We start from the raw sequence: 27,473 nt of genomic DNA, 5'->3' as shown, positions 1-27,473 counted from the left end.
TGAGCTGCACTGGCTACCAATTGGTCTCCGGACTCAATTCAAGGTGTTGGTTATTACCTTTAAAGCCCTACATGGCTTAGGGCCAGGATACCTGCGAGACCGCCTCCTGCCACATACCTCCCAGCGGTCAGTAAGATCCCACAGATTGGGCCTCCTTCAGATGCCATCAGCCAAACAGTGTCAGCTGGCGGGCCCTCGGAGGAGAGCCTTCTCTGGGCGGCTCCGACTCTCTAGAACCAGCTCCCCCCGGAAATCCGGACCATACCCACCAGGGATGGGTTTCTCGCCCCGTTCCAACCGGTTCGGTTGGAACGGGGCCGGTGGCTTCCTCGTGCACGCGGGCGGTGCACGCATGTGTACTAGCATCTGTGCGATGCTCCAGCTGCTCCTGGAGGATCGCGCAGACACTGTATGCGTCCTGCGCATGCATGGAAGCGCAGAACTCGTCAAAACCGGGTAAGGAGCGCGGGCGGGCAGGTGGGTCCTTCGCCGTTCCCGGAAGTTACTTACTTCCAGGTTCGCCAACCAACCGGTTCGCAAGGACCGCTGCGAACCGGTTGAAACCCACCCCTGATACCCACTCTCATGGCCTTCAGGAAAGCTGTAAAAACCTGGCTGTTCCAGCAGGCCTGGGGCTGTTGACCTCACTGTTGAGGTCCAGCCCCGACTAGAATGAATGTATGAGGGTGTTCGTTGTTCTTAAATTGTTTTCTTTTATCGTTATGTGTTTTTTTCTTATATTTTTTGTAAGCCGCCCGGAGTCCTTCAGGATTGGGCGGCATATAAATATATTTAATAAATGAATAAACGAATGAATGAATGAATGAATGAATGAATGAATGAATGAATGAATAAATAAATAAATAAATAAATAAATAAATAAATAAATGCTGAGTAGAAGACCTGGATAGAATCCCAAGCAGAGGTAGATTCCTACCTATTTGGTCCAGTTTGGCTGAATAGGTAGTGAAAATCTGGCATACCTTTCCGAACCAGTAGTGATGGCAGCGTGGCCACGCCCCCAAGCCAATTCCCTGGTCACTGCTCACTTGCCCCACCCCACCCAGTCTCTTGCCTGAAGTGCTGCACCCCTGATCTGTCTGCCAGGTAAGCCTGCAAGTCGCCGCTTAGCTATCTGCTCCTGCCCCCTTCCCTGTGGCCCTGCCATGCTTCACTGCCTTCCACGCAGCCTCCCCGTCATCCCTGTGGTCAGCTTGCAAAGGCAGGCAAGTGGACGGCTGCATGGGGAAGGGCCGCAGGGAAGGCAGCAAGCAGCCCACTCCCTTCCCCGCGGCCTTGCCATGCTTCCTTGCCTTCCATGTGGCCTTACTGGCAGTCCCCCATGCCTGCTTGCCTTCTGACGTCAGTGTCCAGCCTGGCCTGGCCAGTGGGTGGGCGGGCGGCCCTTGGTGGAAATGCAGATGCTGTGCTGGGACTGAGAAGGGTGGCGGTGATGCTGCTGGAGGGCAAGCGATCATCCTGGGACTGCTGCACATGCACCCGCTCTGTTTCTGCAAAGGCAGACACACACCCCCCCCCGCACTGCAGGGCAATCCAAAGAGGGCAGGAGGATGCTGCAGAAAAGGCTGCCTTCCACCCAGGCCCGTGTGCCTCTTGTGCCAGCTCCGTAGGACTTCGGGCTCCAAAGCAGTACATCCAGCCATCCAGCTTCCCACCCAGCCATCAGCCTGCTCCTTGTTCACAGCACCGCTTACCACTGGCAAAGAAGCAGAGCAAGAGGTGAGCCATGGCCGAGTCTCCTTCCCCACCCCGGAGCATCGGACTCCACAGGCCAAGTTCCCAGAATAGCACCAGCGGTCGGACGGGCCGATGTGCAAGGAGAGTAGGCAGGTGGCTGAGTTGGAAGCCAGTGGGCTGTTTTGGAACCTGAAACCCCGCAGAGCTGGCATGAGAGGCACGCGGTCCCAGGGGGAAGGCAGCCATTTCTGCAGCATCCCCATCCCCTCTTTGGATTGCCCTGCAGTGGGGTAGGGTCTGCCTTTGCAGAAATGGGGTGAGCACACGTGCAGCAGCCCCTGGATGTCTGCTTGCCCTTCTGGAGCACTTTCTTTCTTCTCCCTCTGTCGAAAGAACGAAAATCCTGGCATCCCGGAACTGCGCCATGCTGGGGAGTTCTCCTGCATGGATGCACCTGGTGGCAGCGGCAGCAACCGCACCGGCAGAGCAAACCCTGCCTTCGGGGGGGGGGCATTCCCCCAGCCGAATCAACTGTGGCGGCACAAACAGAGGGCAGGATATTCTTTCTTTCAGTGGCAGGAGAAGGAATAGCAATAGCAATAGCAGTTAGACTTATATACCGCTTCATAGGGCTATCAGCCCTCTCTAAGCGGTTTACAGAGTCAGCATATTGCTCCCAACAACAATCCGGGTCCTCATTTTACCCACCTTGGAAGGATGGAAGGCTGAGTCAACCTTGAGCCGGTGAGATTTGAACAGCCGAACTGCAGAACTGCAGTCAGCTGAAGTAGCCTGCAGTGCTGCATTTAACCACTGCGCCACCTCGGCTCATGAAGAAAGTGCTCCAGGAGGGCAGGTGGTGCAAATGTGCAGCAGTCCCAGGACATCTGCCTCTCCCCTCTCTCAAAGAGAACAAAGCGGGCTCAGCCCTTCTTCCAACAGCCAAGGAAGGAAGAGGAGCGGAGGCCTCGGCTGTTGGAAGAAGTGCCTGTGGCTGCTTCATTCTCTTTGAGAGCCACCTTGCTTCCTGCAGCGTGAGGTGAGTACGGCTGGGGAGAAATCAGGGGGAGGGGGAGGAGAAAGCCAAGCTTCTGCTAAGGACAACCTTCTCCTCCCTCTCCCCCTGATTTCTCCCTGGCCATGCTTGCTACCTTGCTTGCTGTGGCACGAGGCCAGCACGGATGGGGAGAAATCAGGGGAAGGGGGAGGAGAAAGCCAAGCTTCTGCTAAGGACAACCTTCTCCTCCCTCTCCCCCTGATTTCTCCCTGGCCATGCTTGCTACCTTGCTTGCTGTGGCACGAGGCCAGCACGGATGGGGAGAAATCAGGGGGAGGGGGAGGAGAAAGCCAAGCTTCTGCTAAGGACAATCTTCTCCTCCCTCTCCCCCTGATTTCTCCCCAGCCATGCTTGCTACCTTGCTTGCTGTGGCACGAGGCCAGCATGGACAGGGAGAAATCAGGGGAAGGGGGAGGAGAAAGCCGGTTCCACCACAAAACCGCGGTAGACTAAAGCGCGTGTGACTAAAGCGCGGTGACAAAACCGCACAGTCAAAACCGTGCGACAACAGCGCGCCGACAACAGCGCGCTGACAGAAGCGCGCTGTAACATAACCCTAAAAATAACCCTAAACCTAACCCTAAACCTTACGTTAAGTGAAATCGCGCTTCTGTCGGCCCGCTGTTGTGGGCGCGCTGTTGTGGGCACGCTTTTGACATCGCGGTTTTAGCACCGCGGTGTTGTCGGCGTGCTTTAGTCTACCGCGGTTATGTCGTGCCACGGAGAAAGCCAAGCTTCTGCTAAGGACAACCTTCTCCTCCCTCTCCCCCTGATTTCTCCCCAGCCATGCTTGCTACCTTGCTTGCTGTGGCACGAGGCCCACACGGACGGGGAGAAATCAGGGGAAGCGGGAGGAGAAAGCTGGAGCTGGTCTTCCTCCCCCACCATTGACCTTACCTTCTCAGATCAGGGGAGGAATGTCTGGGAGGGGAGGGACAGGGGGTGCCCACCTGCAGGCCTCTATCCACGAAAAGGCCACCAAGGTAGCTGCACAGCACCAGCAGCACCAGCTTGTGGGTCATGGTGCTGCACAGGTAATGGGTCTGAGCCCCTCTTTGCAGGAGCCCCAACAACGTCCCCGGCCTCCTTAGGACAGAGCCAGCTCCGGGCGCTAGATATTCTTCCAATGGAATTCAGTCTTTTAAAAGATATTTTGTGAATCCGGTTCCACCACAAAACCGCGGTAGACTAAAGCGCGTGTGACTAAAGCACGGTGACAAAACCGCACCGTCAAAACCGCGCGACAACAGCGCGCCGACAACAGCGCGCCGACAGAAGCGCGCTGTAACATAACCCTAAAAATAACCCTAAACCTAACCCTAAACCTAACGCTAAACCTACCCTAAACCTACCCTAAACCTAACCCTAAACCTAACCCTAAACCTTACCTTAAGTTAAATCGCGCTTCTGTCTGCGCGCTGTTTTCGGCGCGCTGTTGTCGGCGCGCTTTTGACGTTCGTGGTAATGTCGTGCCACGGTGAATCCTACACTCAGTTGTGGTATTCAGGATTTTTAGGTTCTGGCTTGGACTGATCCAATTAAATCAATTATAATTGTAGTTGCTGTGAAATGTTTTTTCAGGTATTAGTTTCCCAGCTTTCCTGGTTTCCAATCTTCACTAATTTTGTTAACTTTTTACAGGATAGAGTTACATCACTACTATGCTACCCTAAGCAAGATTTAAAAGTTCAAACTGCTATCTTGCAAAATCTTTGAACATAAATCATTGAGATTTATCAACTGAGGCAATTCTCTGTTTCCACATCAAATCTACTCAAATATTTCAAAATAAAGACAAAATAAACTTGCCACTTTCGTAGTTATTGCAGCAACATCTTTCTCTTTGGTTGGCTCCTGTTTGGTCTTCACTGCATTATTGTCCATGTTGTTATCTGTTGATGACACAGAAACTATTTTAATTGAATTTCCTTACAATTAAGCAGCAATGTAAATTTATTCTTTGAGTCTGCTCATATAGCCAGCATCCCCCAACCCCAAAATATTAGAACTAACATGTTTAGCATCCAGGGATGACCAATCTTTGAAAGTTTATAGCTCTTGGCTTTCAACTCAGAGGAAATAAAGAGTCCCAAGGGAGTGGGCGGCATACAAATGTCAATAAACTTCAAACTTCAAGATAATTTGCTATATTACAGATTGCAGATTAACAGAGTTGGAAGAGACCTTGTGAGTCATCTAGTCCAATCCCCCACACAAACAGGAAACCCTACACTTTTTCTGACAAATGCAGTCCAATCTCTTCTTAAAAACCTCCAGTACTCCAGATAAAGCACCCACATCTTCTGAAGGCAAACTGTTCCGTTGGTTGATTGTTCTCGCTGTCAGAAAATTTCTCCTATTTCTAGGTTGAATCTTTCCTTGATCAATTTCCATCCATTATTCCTTGCATTGGAAAATAGCTTGACTCCCTCCTCTCTGTGGAAGCCCTTCAATTGCTATCATGTCTCCCCTGATCCTTCTCTTCACTAGACTAGCCACGCCCAGTTCCTGTAACTGTTCTTCATTTGTTTTAGTTTCCAGTCTCATAATCATCTTGGTTACTCTTCTCTGCACTTTTTCTAGTGTCTCAACATCTTTTTTACGGTGTGGTGACTAAAACTAGATGCAGCATTCTAGGTATGGTTTTTACTAAGACTTTATGGAGTAGTATTAGTACCTTGTTTGACTTGATCTGTTAATGCAACTTAGGATTCCATTGGCTTTTTTGGCTGCCGCTGCACGTTGCTGATTCATATTTAACTGGTCGTCCACTAAGACTCCAAGATGCCTCTCACAGTTACTGCTATTAAACTTGGTTTAACCCAGTCTGTATGTGTACTTTTGGTTTTTCTTGTCTAAGACTTTACTTTTCTCTACATTGAATTTGATTTTGTTAGATAGGGCCCAGTGTTCAAGTCTCTCAAGATCCATCTGGATTTTGCGCCTATCATCTAGGATATCAGCTGTTCCTGGCAGCTGAGCATCATCTGCAAATTTAGTAAGTTCCCCTTCTATTCCCTCATCTAAGTAGTTTATGAAGATATTGAAGAGTACTGGGCCTAAGACAGAACCTTGTGGTATCCCACTGCTTACTTCCCTCCATCTAGATGTAGACTCATTAAAGACTACTTGTTGAGTACAGTTTGTTAGGCAGTTACGAATTCATCTGGTGGTGATGCTATCTATCCCACTTTTTTCTAGTTTACCAATAAGTAGGTTGTGGTCTACTTTGTCAAATGCCTTGATGAAGTCTTAAGTATATTATGTCCACAGTAATTCGCTCATCTACTAATTTAGTCACTATGCTGAAGAATGAAATAAGATTGGTTTGGCATGATCTGCTTTTAACAAACTCATGCTGACTGCTAGTTATTACTTTACTCATTTCTAGGTGTTGGCACATCTGCTTTTTTATCATCTTTTCCAGTATCTTTTCAGGTATTGATTTGGTCTGTAGTTTCCTGGGTCTGTTTTTTTCCCCTTCTTTGAAGATGGAAACCACATCAGCTCTTTTCCAGTCTTCTGGTAGTTCCTTGGTGCTCCAGGATTTTTGAAAGATGTGGTACAGTGGTTCTGATATTCACAAAGACCACTTCAAAGATCACCACAGTTTTGAAATTAGGATGATTCCACTCATTCTGGCTACTAGTAATTCTATAAGGGCTTTGGCAAATAATTTTTATTAGTGTAATGTTGTATTACATGGACAAAATATATACCCTTTTGTCTTGTCAATTCAGAAAATCAGTTCTAACAACAGTTACTGCAAAGCCTGTCTTTTGAAATATCAGAATCATAAATCCCTATTTTGATATTGAAAAAGCCAGGTGAAGAAAGTTATGGTATATGGCATATGGCTCACAACTGCTACCCAGGTTTTGTGGCTCCTGTACTCTGTGTTTGTTTGTGTGTGTGTTTGTGTGTGTGTGTGTGTCTGTCTGTCTGTCTGTCTCTCTCTCTCTCTCTCTCTCTAGGTCTCTCCTTCTTTTCTCTTTTCTCTCTCCTTCCCTCTCCCATCTCTTTGTCTCTCTCCCTCTTTCTCCCACTCCCCCCTCTCTCATTCCTTTCTTTCTCATCTCCCTCTCATCTCTTTCTCTCATCTTTCTCTCTCTTTCTCTCTCTATGTCTCTCTCTGTGTGTCTCTCTCTCATTCTTTCTCTCCCTCTCTTGCTCTCTCTCTCTCCCTCCCTCTTTCTCATCTCTTTCTCTCTCTCATCTCTCTTTTTTTCTATATCCTCCCTTTATCTCCCTCCCTCATCTTTCTCTCTCTGTCTCTCTTTCTTTCTTTCTTTCTCTGTCTCTTTCTTTGTCTTTTTCTCTTTTTCTTTCTTTCTCTCTCTTTCTCTCTCCCTTCCTGTCCCCCACTTCCCACCCCCACTTCCCAATCAACACACCCTGAAATTCAGCCATGTTCTCTTTGTGTCTGGAAAGATTAAAACAATTAAATTTTGGGTTGCAAAAGGAGTGACCCAAATAAAGGAGTTATATCACAGTGCCACGAGATTGTTACCTTACATCACCACACACACTTCAGAGAAGCATCATCCCAAATAGCTGCACACCCACACAGGCACACATATGCATCAAGGGTGGGTTCCGGCAGACACTACTTCTGGTTCGCTTGTGGGTGCGTTGTGCATGTGCATGCTTGATGCATGCTGTGTGTGCATGTGCAGTGCAATAAAAATTGTCCTGCACATACAAAGAAGTGAAAAACAAGATGAGGGCGACATAGGCCACCCAGAGAACTAGTTTGGGGGTGTGGCAGGGGTCACTGCTGGTTCCAGCGACCCAGGCCGCCAAACCACTATCGGTTCGGCTGAACCCGTCTGAATCAGTAGGAATTCACCACTGATATGCATCCTGAAACTTGATTCAAAGTGGCCAGAAAATATAGTTCCTGGGCGCCCCCCAAAGATGCTTGGCAGGCAAAGTATGCGACAACACACACACACACACACACACACACAAACACACACATACACACACACACACACACACAATATCACCAATGCAGCATCAGCTGAATCCTTGCAAAACTGGGCAAAGGCAGAGGGACGGGAGCATACAGAGCTGAATCAAGATGAATCTGTCTATCTCTGTCTATCTCTATTTCTCGCTTCCTGATGGCAATAGGAAACGGTGGGCGGCTACTTCCAGTCATGGTGCTGAATGCATAACCTGCTCTCCACCAGAAGAGAGACAGAGAGAGTTGCCAGGGGTGAGTGGGGCAGGGAATGGGCTCCAGGAGAAGGAGGGGACCCAGTCTCCCCCATTGTGAAGTGTGCTTTCACTAGGCTGCATAAGACACTGCGAGAGCAGCGGGCAGGCCATGGGGGGTCTTTCCCCCAGCCCTCACCAAAAGGAAAGCCAGCTGGGCTTCTTATTCTAGAAGCTCCCTGCTCTCTTCCACCTACTCCCCACTCAATTCCACTTCGGGACAGAGGATTGTGTGCTGCAAATGTGTGTTGGGGCGATGTCAGTGCATGCCTTCTGACCCTCCAGCACTCGACCCGTAACTCTCCACGCTCCTCCAGGCCTGGATTGCTGAAGAGGGTGGGGAGCAGCCCTGATGCCTCTGCTGCCCCAGCCACACACACACACACACACACCGGTCCCCAGCCATTGCTGTCCAGCTTCCTCAAAGTTGCGGCACATTTCAAAGGGGGCAGCTTGCATTGAAGGTGCCGAACAGCAGAACAGCTGTGAGAACTGGGCCAGGTCTCTCCAATGTGGGCGCTTTTGCTGGGCCAGGCTCCCACTGGACTTTTGTGCTCATTGCTTGGCTTGGGGAGGGGAACATTTCCGCACGCTGCCTCTTTTTTTCTTTTTGCCCTGCCAATGAGGGAGGAGAAAGACCAGGCTTGGGGGATGGCACCCAAGATCTGCCCCAACCGTTCTCTTCCAGCCCTCTTTGCCGTGCAAAGGCAAATACAGGGGCTCTTCACTCCCACACTAATCCCACCCATCACCACTGCCATGACAAGGCGACAGCTCCTTCATCCTTCTGCTGCAACAGGGCCACAGAGAGCCACAGCAGAGGGGCGAAAGAGCTGCATGCGGCTCTGGAGCCACGGGTTGCCAACACCCAGGCTAGGAATAAAAGATGACTTCAGAAAACAATCTGGACATCCAAGGATTTTAAAAAAAGGTAACTGCAAGGTTTTAGATATTAATGAGGGGGGGGAGGGTTGGAGGACATGCATGCAATTTGCATGAAAATAAACTGGTACTTGCAAAACTATCATAGGTACAGAAGTAATTTTGAAGGATCAATTTTATTTTATTTTTTGCCAAAATGTATATGCCATTTACGTTTCCAATTCAAGGTGGTTTACTTCACATTAATGAAATTAGAGTGTTCGTTCATAAAATGATGAATAATAAATATAAATATTAAAAACTATTAATCAGTCCACTGCTGCCACTGAGTGGCACTACAGTCACAATGCCAAGACAAGAATGACTGCAGGGTCAGCTGTGATAATGGCAAAAGAACTGATAATTCATCGTTCTCTAAACCATCACCAAGCCCATCCTACATCTCACAGATGTCACCAAATCTCTATAAATGTTGTTGAATATGAGAGAATTGATTAGCACAGAGGAGAGCACTGCAAAACCTTATCACCATTATTCAAATCTATCTTAAGATTTGAATCACGTCTGGAGAAGCGTTTGAAATGAGCTGGTTCTCGGGAATGGTTGAAGGGTAGTTGTGGTGCTAGTTTCACCTTTCCTGTGATGAAACCAATGTGAACGTTGTTCTCCCCGCCGTAGACCCTGATGTATCCTATGGCTGCTATTGCCTTTGATGCGGCGCCAGGTGAGATGGGAACGTACGTGCGCTGCACAGGAACACCTTGGAGACCACTCAGGGAGGCACGCCACATCTCCCATTCTTGTTTCTGTTGGTTGTGCTGTTTGACACTGGACTACATGAAACAAAGGTAGTTTCGATGGTCTTCCCTGACAAGGAATGAGTAGAACATCTGCTAGATGTCAGCCATGATGGCTATGTCTTCCTTTCTGAAGTGAATGAGCATGCTGAGCAGACTGTTGGTGAGGTCAGGTCCTGTGAAAAGGACCTTGTTCAGAGAGAGGTCTTGGAATTGCACACTGGTATTGAAGACTACTTGAATCTGGCCTGACTTTTGTGTGTGGTACACTCCAAAGAGAGGCAGATACCAGCATTCCTCACCATTTCTCAGAGGTGGTGGCTATCTCTTCCTTCAGCAGCTGCTCTTCCTTTGCTGTTTTTAGATCTACCTGGGCTAACTCAGGTTTACCACCACCACCCTCCTCCAAAGAGTGCAGAGAAGAAGAACAATGACGATTAGGGGGCTGGAGGCTAAAACATATAAAGAAGAGTTGCTGGAATTGGGTATGTCTAGTTTAATGAAAAGAAGGACTAGAGGTGACATGATAGCAATGTTTTGATATCTCAGTGGTTGCCACAAAGAAGTGGGAGTCAAGCTATTCTCCAAAGCACCTGAGGGCAGGACAAGAAGCAATGGATGGAAACTAATCAAGGAGAGAAGCAACCTAGAAATAAGAAGAAATTTCCTGACAGAACAATTAATCAGTGGAACAACTTGCCTCCAGAAGTTGAGTGCTCCAACACTGGAAGTTTTTAAGAAGATGTTGGATAACCATTTGTCTGAAATGGTATAGAGTTTCCTGCCTGAACAGGGCGTTGGACTAGAAGACCTCCAAGGTCCCTTCCAACTCTGTTATTCTATTCTAGATATGCTTACACCTTTAGGTCTGCATGAGTAAACTCCCAACAGAATTGGGAAGTCCTCTTTGACACAGCAGCAGATGGCAGTCATACTCTTTGTACAATTCCATATGAGTTCTAATTGCCCTGTTTCTAGATCAGGATGCCCTGATCATGGTTGCTCCTGCCTTGGCCACCTCTTGCTTTGTGGTCTACATGGGGTAGACCTTGAAGACTATTAAGAAGCTGTAACTGACCAAAAATGTTGTGGCACAGTTAATTATGGATATTGGATATAAGTGCTATGCCAATGAGACACCACTACTTTGCAAGCTATTTAAAGTCCCAAATTGTGGGTTGAGTCATATAGTTTAAATGAATTAAAACAAAATTGATTAATAAAATTGTGTGATGATATATTGTATATAGTGTGAATATATTTCATTGCTATCAGAAAGAATTGAATGTATACATTCAATATGAATTACACGATTAAAGAAAACGGTTGCACATTTACTATATAGAGAGAAACTAACAGACATCAGTTAATTTTTCTTTGAGATTGTTTTGTAGAAATTAGTTTGTTGAAAGTAATTTTTAAGCTCTAAATGATCAAAAAGTCCCATTTGTTCTAGAAGCAACAGGACTTCTGATTTACATCTCAAATTTTCCAATATTTTTTTGTGTGTTTCAATTCCATCATAAGTATGTCCCAGATTTAATCTATGAGATTATGAGATGCATTCCCTTAGAATTTTCTATCTTGAAAACCCACCTTCAAGAAATAGCTAAAACAGGCAATTTAATCTTTTCAATTTTTTTCAGATTATTATTTTATTGTATCACATCATATCATATCATACTATATTATAAAATACCACAAACTGCAATTTGGCAGAAATTATATTCATAAATGTGTTTGCTTCTGCAGTATATTTGTGAAAGATGAAAAATGAAATCCTTTGTTGAAATATTTTTAATATCAGATGCTGAAATCACTAAGTTTAAAAGTAGGTAGTTAACTCCAAGTTAATTTTTCCGCCTTAGAATATACTCTATAATATATAAATGTGAGCGTGATTTAACTGAAAGGAGAAAATTTCATGTAATTACAGGGTACAGAATTGTGATAAACATAAAGACATATTTAAAGATATCAAAGGACATTTGCCCATCACTGGGTAAAATCACTGACTTGTGTAGAAATAAGCCATAAAAAAGCATTGCAGTTTACTTACACTTTCTGAGAGGATCTCTGCTTTGCAAGCATCTGAAAGTACAGTAATTCACACCCTTCATATAAGCCACAGAGCCAGAAGGAAAAAGGAAATAAAAGTAAACAATGTATAAGCCTACGTATCCATTAGCAATGGTTTTATGAGCAATGAATCATTAAACACAATTTTATCATGAGTAAGATTTTCAATATTTTGTAAATTCCCATTACTGTTGTTACAGGAAACTCTGGTCACGTTTGTTAACTAATTTGTTATTATTTAGGCATCTGTTTGAATTTTTTGCTGATAACAGGATTGGAAAAGATGTTGCTTACGGAACTTGGCAGTAGTTAAGAATTTAATTACGAGATGAAGAGTTTTATGTCTTTCACTTAGGAGATAAAGAGATAGTGAAATTGTTTATACTTGTGTAAGAGGTTGCTTTCTTCATTTCTTTTCTTTTCTTTTTTTTTTAAATTCATTTCCATTTCTTTCTTTCTTTCTTTTTTGCTTCTTTGCACCTTTTAGTCTTTCTTGCTGATTTTCTTTTTAGTTTGTTTCAGCTTTTATTATTGTAATTAAGCTTTTTAATAGAAATTGTTTTTTTAAGAAAGAAAATGCACGAATGTAACATAAGAATGGGGACCATGCTTGGTACCACTACATGGGGAAAGGATCTTGGTGGATCACAAGATAAATATGAGCACATAGATACTTCCCAGTTTCTTTCAAATGGTTGTTGGTGTTTTCTTAGCAAGAATAAATAAGTAATGTATTACTTCCTTCTGGGGTTTTTTACTTTTTCTCCCATCTACTATATAGCTCTAGTATTTCCTGTTGCTGTTCTATATTCTATCTATATACCAACTATGCCTGCCCTATTTCATTTTTTGGGATCAACCATGGTAGGTCCTTGGCAGAGGTGGGTTCCTACCAGTTCGCACCTATTCGGTAGAACCGGTTCATCAAATCTACTGAACCGGTTAGAAGAGGTTCCACCAGTGGACCCGGAAAGCAGGCCACACTTACAGAAGAGGTTCCAAAATTTTTTGAAACCCACCACTGACTTGCATGCTTCAATGCCAGAGTTTCTGAGCCAACATACTGGAGGAGGAATTCTGGGAGTTGAAGTCCACAAGTCTTAAAGCTGTCAGGTTTGAAGACCCCTAGTTTTTTTTTTCTAAAGGGTTAGGTATTACAAGGATCTTGTAACTTGACAGCTTTAAGACCTGCATGCTTCAATGCCAGAGTTTCTGAATAGCTACTTGGACCAACTTAAGTACTAATTCATAATTTCATATCCGGTCATATGGGCAGCAAGCCACTCCCATCCGGTGACATGGGTGGCAAGCCACTCCCACAAAGGAGGCCACACCCACAGAGTATGTTCAAACAATTTTTGAAACCCACCACTGGTCCTTGGCTATACTGACCAGCTCAGAAAGTAAAAACAATTAAGATCAATAAGAAAAAAAATGTCTATTGGAACAATAGTGAAAGTGATTCAGTGACGTGCAGTCAGAGGAGGCAGAGTCTCCCCACTGTCATCATGAAAAGAAAAAAAATGTAAAAGGAAAAAGGCTGAGGTAGCTGCTGCCAGAGTCACAGTGGATGACTCTGCTTAGTGCTTAACTGTTTAAAAAAGCCTCTAAAAAAGTGCCCTCTACAGGAGGAGGCGGGAGAACCACATGCCTCATTTAGTCTGACCTTATGATCACTCGAGCAGAGTTAAGCAAGGGTTAAGAGCCGAAAAATTCCTTATGTAGATGAGACACGTGGTTCTCTCTCCTCCTCCTGTAGAGGGCGTTTTTAGAGGCTTTTTTAAACAGTTAAGCAGAGTCATCCATTGGGGACTCTGGCAGCAGCTAGCACAGCCTGACCTCAGCAGCTCTTGCCTTTCTCCTTTTATATTTTTACATTTTCATGATGGCAGGCAAGAGCAGAGTTGAAATCCTCTGTGATTGTGAAACAGCTGGAAAAGGTATGTGGGTCGGAGGGAGGGGGAGGAATTCAAAATTAATGTAATTTGTAAGTAATTGTAAGTAATTTGTGTGTGTGTGTGTGTGTATCTGTGTGTGTGTGTCTGTGTGTTTGTTTCTTCACTCAAACAAACTCTCTCTCAATTTGACCACCAGCTTTCTTTCTCTGTATCCACGGCAGCCTGCCAGCAGAGGCGGGTCTTCTGCCCGCCTCTGCTGGTGGTTTGCTGCTTTTTTTGCCCAGAGGCGGGCAGTTCAGGTGAGCTGGTGGGCTGGCGCTTTCTTTCTTTTGCCAGAGGCGGCAGACCGCCTGAGCTGCCCGCCTCTGGGCAAAAGAAAGAAAGCGGCAGGCTGCCACTGGCTTTCTTTTGCCCGCCGCTATGTCCGACATAGAGGCGGGCAAAAGAAAGCCAGCGGCAGGCTGGCGCTTTCTTTCACTGGCCTGTCAGAACTCAGGCGGGCGAAAGAAAGAAAGCGCTTTAGACAGTGGGATGTCAGGGGAGAAGACTGCCTTACCAGCCATATACCTCACCGCATGTCACTGAAGTGATTTAAATGGTATTAGAGTGAAAATGTTAAGGAGAGAGCTTAATATGCACAGAAGGACTACAGCCTTAAATGCCTTCTGCAGTATTTATTATAAATATTTTAATTTTTTCATTAAGAATGGAGAGAAGGTAATGCTATTTTACATTTTTAAATTATATTTTAAGGACGTCTAAACACTGTAAATCAGATGACAGAAAAGGGGAAAGTTTAAATATCCATCTACTTTTTTCAAGTGGATCCTTTTTTCTTCCTTTTTCTTCCCTTTTTCTCTTTCTATTAATATTCATAAATAAATAATAAAAGACTGAAGACATTGGTATTAAATATGTAGAATTGAGCCAAATGATCGAAACTTTCTTCATATTACAAAACAATCCAACGAATTTTGTTATTGTAATCAATGCCATTAATTGCCTAACAATCCACTTTAATATTTTGATCAGTATTTTAGAAATTATATTCAATACTTATATACAGTATTTTTCTTCAGTTTCAAAATTTAAATTTTATAGATCACATTGTTAAGTTTCTAGTTTATGTATAAATATCACTGCACTGTATTTTTAATATGTTATTTGGATTTTAGAATGCTATATATAACTTGGACCAAAAAAAACCCCACGCTGCATGAAGTGGTATCAGGAAGTAGTTGCCTCTTTATTAAGTTTATAGAGCTCTCCATTTTACATATTTATCTCTATGCAATACAATGAAGCAGTCACTTAAAGATAGCACTCAATATATGACTTCATTTAATGATAATCCAGAATTATGATGGCCACCGACTGGATGCTTTATGGCCCATAAAACACTTCCTGCTGTCAAAAACATTGCACCACTACCCCACAGTCACATGATCACAATCTAAGTCAATCTGTTTGTAATTATGACTAGTTGTCAAATAACCTCCAATCACATAATAATCATTTGCAATCTTCTCTACTGGCTTCTCTAGAAAATGAATGGGGAAACCGGCAAGAAGATTGCAAGCTGCTGCCATGTGCTGTGGAACTAAGATTCCCTCCAAGCAGGCAGCTTTTTGGGAGTGAATCTTAGCTGGAGGGGAATCTCAGTTCCATATGGAACTGATTTCCCTCTACAGAAATCTACAGAATAATATGTTGGAAGGGACCTTGGAGGTCTTCTAGTCCAGTCCCAATCTATGTTCATTATTGTTTGGTAATAACAGACACCATCTATTTTTCTGAAGAGGAACAGAGACAAGAAGGTTAGAAGACCAACTAACATTTCCATCTGTTGGATGGTGGATGGCACGTGGAGATTCTGCCCCTCTTCAGGGAACCCTTTAAATTGAAAGGGCCATCTGCAAATTATGGGTTCAAAGAAGAAATCTCATATGTACAGAAGTCATACTGTATCTGATTATTACCAAATTATTTATGCCTTGTTCTTAAATAGTTTCCAAGATCTTCCTTTTATAAAATTCAAACAATGGTGTTTCATTGTTTCATGAGGCTTCTTCCTATCTTGTATGACACCATATGAGAATTTAAAAAGCCAAAATTGCATGGGATTTTTATGGGAGAAAGCTATAATCTTAAATCATTTGACAATGATATTGCTAATTTCTTTCAGGGCTTTGACATTAGGGATCTCACACAATTTCAAATCAACTTTTGCAGGGGCACATGACCTTTGAAGGATATAATATAACAGAACACAGGCCTTAAAACTCTTTTACTCTTCCAGGTTCCCTGTAGGGCTGATTTTTGACCTCGGGAGCCTTCAGGAGACTTTCCTGAAGGCTCCGGAGGGCAAAAAACGGCCCTACAAGCAAACCAGAAGTGACTTCCGTTTTGCCCATAGGGCCGATTTTTGACCTCCGGATCCTTCAAGGGCCTTCAAGAGGCTTCACTGAAGGCTCCGGAGGGTGAAAAACAGCCCTACGAGCAAACCGGACATGACTCCGGTTTGTCTGTAGGTCTGTTTTTTGCCCTCCAGAGCTTCAGGGAAGCCTCCTGAAGGTTCCGGAAGTTGAAAATCGGTCCTACAAGCAAACCGGAAGTCTGTTCCTGAACTTCCGGTTTGCACATAGGACCAGTTTTTCGCACTTTGGAGGCTTCAGGAAAGCCTCTGGAGGGTGAAAAACGGCCTCAAAAAAGGCCAAAGTCAGCTGGCCAGTGCACGCATGCACGCTGGCCAGCTAATGGCTCTGTGTGCCACCTGTGGCATACATGCCAAAGTTTCGCCATCACGGCCCTATAACATTCCAGACAAGTAGCTGTCCAGTCTCTTCTTAAAAAACTCCAGTGATGGAGTACCGACAACTTCTGTAGGCAAGCCATTACTTGTTTTCATAGGAAATTTCTCCTTAGTTCTAGTTTCCATCCATTGTTTCTTGCTAGCCTTCTGGTATTACTATGGGTGTACCCTCTTCCGATATGCCTTCTTGTAAGCCTTTTTCGCTTGGTCAAGTTGCTGTTTCAATAGGTCTAGATCTGCAAGTTGCTCCTGTAAGACGTCAACCACCCGTGGAACCATGGAGTCCAGTGCAGGATGATGTGGCAACATTTTAGGGCAGTGTTGGTTAATGTTTTTGGCACCGAGTGCCAAAACAAGAGTGCACACAAACATTTTCAGCCCTACGCGCCAATATGGGTGTGCGCATGCACACACACTGAAAACTAGATGATCATTTGGTTTTCAGCATGCGCATGCGCACCAGCCATGTGGTCTACCAGTTTTTGGCATGCATGCATGCACAAAGACCAGCTGCCTAGTGCGCATGCACCGGCTCCAGATTTTGGGGGTCCTTGCACTTCCCTGCCCACTCACCTGATCCCTGTAGGGGTGGCAGGACATCCCCACTGACGATCCGGTTCTGCAGCCCTGGATAGGGAGAGAAAGTTGGGTGGGAAATGCCGCCTCCCTCCACTGGAAAGCTGGAATCCCTTGGAACAAGCCAGCACAGCCCCCCCTCTCCCACCACTTCATCCAACGGAGCACCATCACTTCCCAGGCAGCACGTCTCTGAGTGAGGGGAACATACTTTCTTTCACAACATTTATATTCCCTCCCCCCTCCATCAAACACACCTGTTATCCTTAAATATACTTCAAGCGATTTGGCTGCGTTCCTCCCCAAAGCCATGCAATGGCTTGGATTTGAGTAAAATACATGCATGTTTGTGGAGAGGTTGCCTGGCGGTGGGGAGGGGGAAAAAGTCAGGGGGGTTTAAGTCAGAGCAACCGCATTGGGGAGGGGGCAAAGTCAGATAGGGGCATTAAGCCAGAGCAACGAGGTGTCCCCAGCCTTTGAGGAAGGCTGGAGGAAGGGGGAGCCGCGTTTATCCTGGCAGCTGACTTGGAGGGCAAGAGGACCAGTCCCACCTGAGACACGCTGGGAGAGGGACAGTGCTCAGCAAGCGCTTGCCCCCAGCCCAGTAGTCCCCAAGCTTCACCTCCCAATCCATCCCATCAAATGATAAATTAAACAAGGCTGTTTTCTGAAAGACTGAGCGGGAGCTTTGCTTGGCTTTGCATATTCTCCAAGACCCATAAATACATTTATTCCTGGCAATAAAAGCACCTTGTGTGTTTTTTTCTCTCTCTCTCTTTCTGCTCATCCAGATCGCAACTTGGCATTTTCAATTGTTGGTCAGGCGGAAGGCGGGCACTGCCGGCTCTCCAGAGAAGCCCCTCAGAGGTTCCCCGGTGGGATCTGGCAGAGGGGGTCACTGCAGAGCCCCCAACTGGGCTGACCCCTCCACTCCCTCTCAGTCTCCCCCTTCCAAAATCCCCCCAAGTGCAGTATTTCTAGGAAGCTCTGCATAATTACATGAAAGGCGCTTTGGGGGTTGTTGTTTTTTTGCTGCTCCAGTCGAGTTGAGGCCAGTTTATGGGATGGGAGTGTGGGTTTGTCCCTGGGGGAACAAGATTAGAAGAGTCCCTGGGTTGGTATTTGTGTATGTGCACTTGTGTGTGTGTATCAGAGGTGGGTTCCTACCAGTTCGCACCTATTCGGTAGAACCGGTTCGTCAAATCTCCCGAACTGGTTAGAAGAGGTTCCACCAGTGGACCCAGAAAGCAGGCCACACCTACAGAAGAGGTTCCAAAAATTTTTGAAACCCACCACTAGAGGAGATAGATAGATAGATAGATAGATAGATAGATAGATAGATAGATAGATAGATAGATAGATAGAGAGACAGACAGACAGACAGACAGACAGACAGACAGACAGACAGAGAGAATCACATAGAGAGACACAGATGGAGGGATGGAGGGAGGGAGGGAGAGAGAGGCAAAGACACACACACACACGCACACAGATAGACAGACTCACACAGAGAGAGAAAGAGAAAGAGAAAGGAAGGAAGAAAAAAAGAAAAAAAGAAAGAAAATGAGAGAGATGAAAGAAAAAAGAAAAAAGGGACAGAGAGACAAAAAGAGACAAAAAGAGACAAAAAGGAGAGAGAGAGAGAGAGAGAGAGAGAGAGAGAGAGAACACTTGGCTGGCAAGCCACTCCCACCAGGTCACATGGCCAGCAAGCCACTCCTACAAAAGAGGCCACACCCACAGAGTAGGTTCAAAAATTTTTTGAAACCCACCACTCGTGTGTATGTGTGTGTGTTTTATGAGAGAGCAATCAATGGAGAGGGAACTATGGGGTAGTGGCAAGAGAGAACCAGGTTGGATGAAGAAAGGTGAACATTCATTGAAGCATGCCGCACCCTCTCAAAATCCTGTATCTAACTTGGTTCTTTTTTTTATTTTATTAGCCTTTATATATAATCCAAAGGGATTTCTAATCTTCCTTATATGGGTACCATTCAATATTCATATCCAATTATACTCATCATAACACTACACATTGTATACATTAGTAACATTATCAATTATTTATTTAAACTATATCTATTGTCAATAAATTTCACTAAATTTCACTAGTTTTAAATTATATTCCTCCATCTATCAACCTGTATCTTTCCAATAGCAAAACAGTCTCATTTCTTCTGCCATTTGTGGTGCCAGTCCTCTAATCATCTCCTTGATCAACTTTGTATGGACTCCTCTTAGCAACTCCTTGCTTATAAGATGTAATCTTGATGCCCTTCTTCTGTTTCTTTAGTCAGCTTATCATTGATTGTCAGTAGTGTTATCAATGATATTGCTAATAAAATCTCTCTCTTTAAATCCATACATTCTTTGGTTTTTTCTTCTTCTGTATCTTGCCCTCTGGGATAAACTTCCCCTTCCTTTAATTCCTCTTTTAGTATTCCACTTTCCATTTTCAGAGACCAGCTAATCACCATAAATATCAGCAAATTTAATATCTTTATATTCTTTATATAGGTCGACTCAGCCTTCCATCCTTCCGAGGTGGGTGAAATGAGGACCCGGACTGTGGGGGCAAGTTGCTTACTCAATTTCCTAAAAGAAATATTGTAAACTGCTTAGAGAGGGCTGAAAGCCCTATGAAGCAGTATATAAGTCTAATAAATAAATAAATTTTCCACTTTGATTTTTTGGATTTTAACCACCATGTTTTACATTTGATAAACATCCTCAACTTCTTCATCATATTTTGCTGTTATATGCGCTAAGTCTTCCAGCTTCTTCTCTATCCTCTCATATGTATTTGATAATTTCTGTATTTCTGAAAATATCTTTTGCAAGCTTAAGATTTCTGTTTACTGTTGAAATTGTGCCATTCTCTCCAGCTGACAAACACAGCTGTTCTAGCTTGGAAGGTTAATAAAATTAAGCATAGTTTCACAGTAACGTTTTGTTTTCACTTTTCTCTGGTTAAAGATATACTTCAAAGGGACATCTGTATGCTTCCCTTCTTATCACTCTCTATATCCAAGCAGTGAGACCTTGTAGTGCCAAGCCAAAACAATCAGTGAAGAAAAAAAGTATTTCATTTCCAATACACAAACCTTCCAGCCTCCGAGTAGCAGTGTTATTGTTGCACATTTCCTTGTTTCTTTCTTTTTGTATCTTTTTTTATTTCAAGTTAGAAAAAAGAGTCCAATTTTTAAATGGGTTAGAAGAATACCCACAGAAATGAAAGAGGAAAATTTTAGACCATAGGTTACAGAGAATAATAAAAGAAAAAATAGAAGAAGAAAACTTAATCCATCAATTTTAAAAGGCTTGCATAAATTCCATACATGAAGATAGCATTTAAAAAGTAAGATAACCACTGTCCAAAACCATTCCAAATTTAATTCCACCGCTTGATTCTTCTGTTCTCCAATTTAAATTAATTTTAAGTTTTTTATAGGCAGTCTCTTTTTAAAACAGTAAAAGTTCCTCACCAGCTGGAAACACTTTCTCTTTCCATATCCTTCCATTTTGGAGCCGCCCTGATTTCGTCAGCCTTGCCTGGATTTTTTGTCACCGGCTTGAAGAACTTCTCTTGCATCAATCAGGGAAAAGTTCCAGGTCTTTTGTCTTTCTTATCCTGGGGTTAATTCTGCCAGGAAAGAGGAAAAGGAGAGTTCCATGCAAGTTATTTTTAGCCTGCTGATTCCCCTTACCTTAATGGCTGTGCTTAAGTGATCCTTTAAGTTGGTGCTTGAGTTGAGTGATTGAGTTCTTGGCACTGTTTTCTGAGGTTTCTGGTGTTGTGAGGTTTTTTGCAATTTATGATGATACTTCCCACAATGCCTTGATGGTTTTTATTCCAGTGGCTTTGTCTTACCTGTCCTTAGGGTTAGGGAAAAAACTGGTTTTATCTGCAGTCTTTTGGTGGGAAACTGTTGTTATTCTTTTGGTGTTTTCCTGGCACTGTCCTAGTTTTTTTGGGGGGTGGCATAACGTCCCACAGTTTTCTACACATTAATACTGATCAAATATTAATAATGTTTGCTTATCCATTTTAGTGAAATTTCCTTATATAATTGGTGTTTCCTTTCATACTGTTGGATTTCTAACTTCTGTTTCTGTTAGTTAGCCATTGATAAAACAAATTCCATATTTAAAAGTATTCGAAGCCTTCTCCTTGATTTTAATTCTTCATTTATTCATTTCTGTACAATCTAATATTTTTGTATTCATTTTCATATCCACTGTTGTGCAAGCACAATTCTAGCAGCTGTTAACATTTGTAAACTTAAATATGTATTCCCTTTGAAATACCCAACAAAATATTTCTGGTTTTAAATCCATATATTGCTTTACCATTGTTTCTAACCATTACACCACTAAGTCTTGAATGTATTGAAATATTGAATAATTAAGGAAATATAATTCAATAAAATATGTGTATTACTACTAAAAGTATATAACAGGTTAGCAACCTTAAACACTCAAAGAGCCACGTGGGCCCATTTCTCACTGAAAACAAAGCACCGGGAGCCCTAAAACCTGGGTGGGCATGGCCAACTTGATGTTATCACTCCCACTGAGTCAACTGACTCCCCCGCAGCCATGCCTACCCAGGTTTTGTGGCTATGTTTTCTTTTCTATGGGAAACAGATAGATACACAGACAGAGAGAGACACATACACACAGACATACACACACCCTTCTCTCCCTTTCCCCATCACTTTCTCCCTCTCACATCTCTCTCTTTCTCTCACTCTCTCCCTCCCTCCCTCTCACCTCTTTCTCTCTCACTCCCTCCATCTCTCTCTTTATCCCTCTATCTCCCTCTCTTCCCCCTTCTCTCTCTCTCTCTCTCTGCTGAGGAACAATCGCCAGCTGCAGCAGAGGCTTCTCTTTGGATGACCCTTCTCCCCTTCTTGAGACCCCCTGGCCAGCTGTGGAAGGGCCAGGAGGGTGCACATGCATGGGGATCCCCCCTCAAGCAAGCACCAAAGTGCAGCAAAGGCATGCATGGGGCAGGCAGCCGCTTGCTTAAGGGCGGTCTTAACAAGACACGAAAGGATGCGGCTTCTCTCCTGCACTAAGCTTCTGGCCATTGCCTTGCCATGTCATCCCTCCCCCCACATGAGAGGAGAAGGAGGGGGAGGGGGAGGGGAAAGAGGGTTGCTGGAGCCTTAGTTCAGGAGCAAAGCAGCCCTGTACCTCCCTTCATGCCACATTTGCATGTAAGGCAGCCTTCACTTCCTGCCAATTTGGGTTGGAGCTTGCACCCTCCACGCTCAGCCGAAGAGCTGTAGGGGCAGGGGAGAGACATGGCAAGGCAATGGCCAGAGCCTTAGTGCAGAAGAGAAGCCGTGTCCTTTTACATCCTGTTAAGACCCTCCTTAATCGAGAAGCTGCCCACCCTGTGCACACCTTTGCTGTGCTTTGGTGCTCGCTTGAGGTGTGCGCACCCTCCTGGCCCTGCCACAGCCAGCCAGGGGGTCACAAGAGGAGAAGCAGGCGGTCACCCGAAAGGAAGCCTTCACCACAGCTGGCGATCAATTTCCAAAAAGAAGAAATAAAAGGAGCGAAGCGCCCCCAAGGCAAGCTTCCCGGCTTGGCCCAGCCACAGCTTTCTGAGAGAGAAAGAAGAGAGAGAGTGTTAGAGAGATACAGACACACAGAGAGGGGGGGGAGATCAGCTGACAAGTGAGCGTCTTTGGTGAGAACACCTGGGGTGGGCGTGCAAGGTTTGGTGGGGCCAGCTCCCTTTTCCCAGTGCCTTGAACCTTTTAAAGCTGCAGCTGGGTGCTGCTTGCCTGTCCCCCTTTCTGAGCCAAGGTGGCGCAGTGGTTAAATGCAGCACTGCAGGCTACTGCTAGATCAGCAGGTCAGCGGTTCAAATCTCACCGGCTCAGGGTTGACTCAGCCTTCCATCCTTCCGAGGTGGGTAAAATGAGGACCCAGATTGTTGGGGGCAATATGCTGACTCTCTGTAAACCGCTTAGAGAGGCCTGAAAGGCCTATGAAGCGGTATATAAGTCTACTGCTATTGCTATTGCTATTGCTGATGTCCCCTTCTCCCAGATTTCATTCCTACCTTGACAGCCCTTGTGTTAGCAAGGGCGACGTCAGTCCCAGTTGGGCCAGGCCAGTGTCTCTGGGCGGAGAGCAGGCTGCACATCTCTCCAAGCGACCGAGGCATTCCGAACACAAACAAGGGCCAGAAGAAGCTCCTCAAAAGTGAGGCACTGGAAAATCAGCTCTGGCCACTTCTCCATCCTCGCCATCGCCTTTATCTTCTCAGGGCAGACGCGGGAGGGGCTGGGTCATTCAGTGATGGAACAGGGAGCCACATCAGAGGGCCCAAAGAGCCACATGTGGCTCCAAACCCCCAATCTATAAGATTGTTAATTGTATTGAATATGAAGGGTATTGTTAAAATGTAACTCTGGTTCCACACTGTTCACACAACTATGTGTTTGTAGAAATATAAAAAAACTTAAAAACAAAAAATAATCCCACCTGTGAGGCAGCGGTCCTGATAGGCAGCAGATCCCCCTGATGAGGTATAGCTGCCTCTCCCACTTGATGCAAGGACACTATCAGCCTCTGCTTCACTACTTGCTTTCGACTGCCATAGAAACGGGGAGGGGGTGTGTGGTATTTGGGATGGGAATAATTGGTACAGGAGTGATAGTTAAAAAGGGAGCTTTGTTCTCACCATCTTCTGTGCATGCTGATGGCCAGTGTTTGGAGTTGGTCAAAGCCAACTGTCCTGCATACCAACCTGATGATGCTTCTTGGAGATGCACTCACATGACACCTAAGGGATTTGCAGATTGAGCAATAGGGGTGGGGGTTGTTGAGGGGAGGGGGTTGGGCAAATGTTTGATATGTATGATTTCACACATTTCTGCCTCAGACCTTGCTTTGCTTAGCTGCTATCTTTTCATAACCAGTAAAATTACTCTTGAATTGAATTGAATTGAATAGGTTTATTTATAGGCCGCCCTTTTCCCTGAGGGGACTCAGGGCGGCTAACAACTCATAGGGAGGGGGATACAGACAATAACATATAACATAACACATAATTAAAAAGTAAACAACATTCATCCAACATTCGGGTGGGGGCGGATCAGATCTTTACCCCCAGGCCTGGCGGGATAGCCAGTTCTTGAGGGCTGCGCGGAAGGTCTGAAGGGTGGTGAGGGTACGAATCTCCACGGGGAGATCGTTCCAGAGGGTCGGAGCTGCCACTGAAAAGGCTCTCCTCCACGTAGTAGCCAGCCGGCACTGGCTGGCAGATGGCACTCGGAGGAGGCCTAATCTATGAGATCTAATCGGTCTCAAGGAGGTAATCGGCAGGAGGCGGTCTCCCAAGTACCCAGATCCACTACCATGGAGGGCTTTATAGGTGGTAAGAAGCACCTTGAAGCGCACACGGAGATCAACAGGTAGCCAGTGCAGCTCGCGGAGGATAGGTGTTATGTGGGTGAACCGAGGTGCACCCACAATCACTCTCGCGGCCGCATTCTGGACTAGCTGAAGTCGCCGGATGCTCTTCAAGGGCAGCCCCATGTAGAGCACGTTGCAGTATTCCAGCCTAGAGGTCACGAGGGCGCGAGTGACTGCTGTGAGTGCCTCCCGATTCAGGTAGGGTCGCAACTGGCGCACCAGGCGAACCTGGGCGAATGCCCCCCTGGTCACAGCCGACAGGTGGTGCTCAAAGGTCACCTGTGGATCCAGGAGGACTCCCAAGTTGCGAACCCTGTCTGAGGGGTGTAAAATTTGGCCCCCCACCCTGAGTGATGGAATGCTAGCCAAATTGTTGGGAGGGAAACACAACAGCCACTCGGTCTTTTCTGGGTTGAGTACAAGCTTGTTAGCCCGCATCCAGTCTCTAACGGCCTCAAGACCCTGGTTCATCACGTCCACCGCTTCATTGAGTTGGCACGGGGCGGACAGATACAGCTGTGTATCGTCCGCATATTGATGGTATCTTATCCCGTGCCTCCGAATGATCTCGCCCAGCGGTTTCATGTAGATGTTAAATAGTACGGGGGACAGGACCGACCCCTGCGGCACCCCATATGTTAGGGGCCTCGTGGTCGATCTCTGTCCCCCGACCAACACCGACTGCGACCTGTCCGAGAGGTAGGAGGAGAACCACTGCAAAACAGTGCCTCCCACCCCCACCTCCCGCAGTCGTCGCAGAAGGATACCATGGTCGATGGTATCGAAAGCCGCCGAGAGGTCAAGAAGAACCAAGATGGAGGGATGGCCTCCATCCCTGGCTCTCCAGAGATCATCGGTCAATGCGACCAAAGCGGTTTCTGTGCTGTAACCAGGTCTGAAGCCGGACTGGAAGGGGTCCAGGTAATCGGCTTCCTCCAAGGACTGCTGAAGCTGGTAGGCCACCACCTTCTCAACAACCTTCCCAATAAAGGGGAGGTTGGAGACTGGACGGTAGTTGTTAAGTACAGCTGGATCCAAAGATGGTTTCTTCAGGAGGGGTCTCACCACTGCCGTTTTAAGTGCGGCGGGGAAGTGCCCCTCCCGAAGCGAGGCGGTAATAACCGCTTGGATCCAGCTCCGTGTCACCTCCCTGCTGTTAGCAACCAGCCAGGAGGGACACGGGTCCAGTACACAGGTGGAGGCACTCACAGCTCTCATGGCCTTGTCCACGTCCCCGGGGGTAACGTCCTGAAACTCAACCCAGCGATGGTCTACCAAGTCGTCCACTCGTGCCTCGGCTGGATCTGCAAGGGTGGAGTCCAGATCCGACCGAAACCGAGCAACTTTGTCCGCCAAGAACTGGGCATAGTCTTCAGCCCTACCCTGCAAGGGGTCCCCCGTATCCCTCTTATTTAAGAGGGAACGGGTTATCCTAAACAGGGCGGCTGGACGGGACTCGGCGGACGCAACCAAGGAGGCAATGTATGCTCTTTTTGTTGCCCTAAGTGCCCTGATGTATTCCTTGGTGCAGGTTGTTAAAAGTGCTCGGTGCGATTCGGATCTATCAGACCTCCACAGGTGCTCTAGGCGTCTCCTTCGGCGTTTCCTCTCCCGGAGCTCCTCGGTGAACCAAGGAGGCCTCCGGGATCCACCACCTCGGAGTGGCCGTAGTGGCGCAATCCGGTCAAGGGACTCCGACGCTGCCGAGTGCCAGGCAGCAACCAGAGTCTCTACCGGATTGTGGGCGAGAGTGTCAGGAATAACCCCAAGCTCCGTCTGGAACCTCAAGGGGTCCATAAGTCGCCTGGGGCGGAACCACTTGGTCGGTTCCTCCTCCCTACAGTGGGGGTTTGGTCTCCGGAAGTCAAGCCTCAGTAGGCAGTGGTCTGACCACGACAGGGGTATGATCTCGTTACCCCTCAGACCAAGCTCACAGCTCCACTGCTCCGAGAGAAATACGAGGTCGAGTGTGTGACCCGCTGAGTGGGTTGGGCCCCGAATTACCTGGGTCAAGCCCATGGCTGTCATGGAAGCCATGAACTCCCGCGCCCCATCAGAGTGTTCACCGAGCGTAGGCAAGTTGAAGTCCCCCAGGACCATAAGCCTGGGGAACTCAACTGCCAGCTCGGCTACCGACTCGAGGAGCGAGGGGAGGGCTGTTGCAACGCAGTTGGGAGGCAGGTACGTTAACAGCAGGCCCACTTGACCCTTGAGGTCCAACTTCAGCAGCAGGGACTCACACCCGACAAGCTCCGGAGCAGGGATCCTACGAGGAACTAAAGACTCCCGAATAACAATAGCCACACCCCCACCCCTTTCCTGAGCTCTCGGCTGATGAAGCACCTGAAATCCTTCTGGGCACATCTCTACGAGGGGGACTCCTCCCTCCAGGCCCAGCCAGGTTTCAGTAATACACGCCAGGTCTGCCCCCTCGTCTAAAATTAAGTCCCGGACGAGGGGAGCTTTGTGGACAACAGACCTGGTGTTTAGCGACAACAGCCGGAGACCAGGGTCCTTGTTACTCGCGCCATCTGGTCTCGGAGTGGGACTCATAGGGCGGGAAGGAGGGATCTCTATTACGTAGCGATCCCTCCTTCCCCGGTAATGGCCAGCCCTAAAGTCCCCGCCATATCTGCCCCTCCCCGTTACGACCGTAATGCTCCGACCCACTCCCGTGTCTATGGTCCCCCCAACCACACCTATAGCTCCCGCATTCCATGCCAGGCCCTCCGAATCAGACACACTCATTCATTCGCTCAATCAATCCCCACGTGATAGTTAAAACACAAAATACAGCAAATATAGGGCAATAAAAGTGGGCACATTCACACAGTCATACGCATCTACCAGACATATCCCAAACACAGGAAGAAGGAAGACAAGAGAAGAAAAAGAGTAGAAAAAAATTGCGCTAAGATTAAAATTAAGGTGCGAAGCCCGCCAAGGCTTGATAGGTCTTAATGTTCACGATGGCTGAGGTCCAGCTATAACCCGGGCGGGGTGTTCGGGGGGGTAAG

General features: G+C 46.3%; 1 protein-coding gene across 1 annotated transcript in view; it reads right to left on the bottom strand.

The window, feature by feature from the left end:
- Positions 1-11,773, bottom strand: part of SLC2A9 (solute carrier family 2 member 9) — a 55,701-nt gene extending 43,928 nt beyond the window's left edge. The window contains exons 1-2 of the mRNA XM_032223960.1: positions 11,714-11,773; positions 4,565-4,647 (exon numbers count right to left, since the gene is read on the bottom strand). Of these exons, the coding sequence (XP_032079851.1) occupies positions 4,565-4,639 (75 nt within the window). The 5' untranslated portion in view covers positions 4,640-4,647; positions 11,714-11,773. The remainder of the gene's footprint in view (positions 1-4,564; positions 4,648-11,713) is intronic.
- Between the last annotated feature and the right edge of the window lie 15,700 nt (positions 11,774-27,473).

The sequence above is a fragment of the Thamnophis elegans genome, chromosome 9 (genome assembly GCF_009769535.1).
Source record: "Thamnophis elegans isolate rThaEle1 chromosome 9, rThaEle1.pri, whole genome shotgun sequence".
NCBI lineage: Eukaryota > Metazoa > Chordata > Lepidosauria > Squamata > Colubridae > Thamnophis > Thamnophis elegans.
This window is presented reverse-complemented; position numbering and strand designations above follow the sequence as displayed.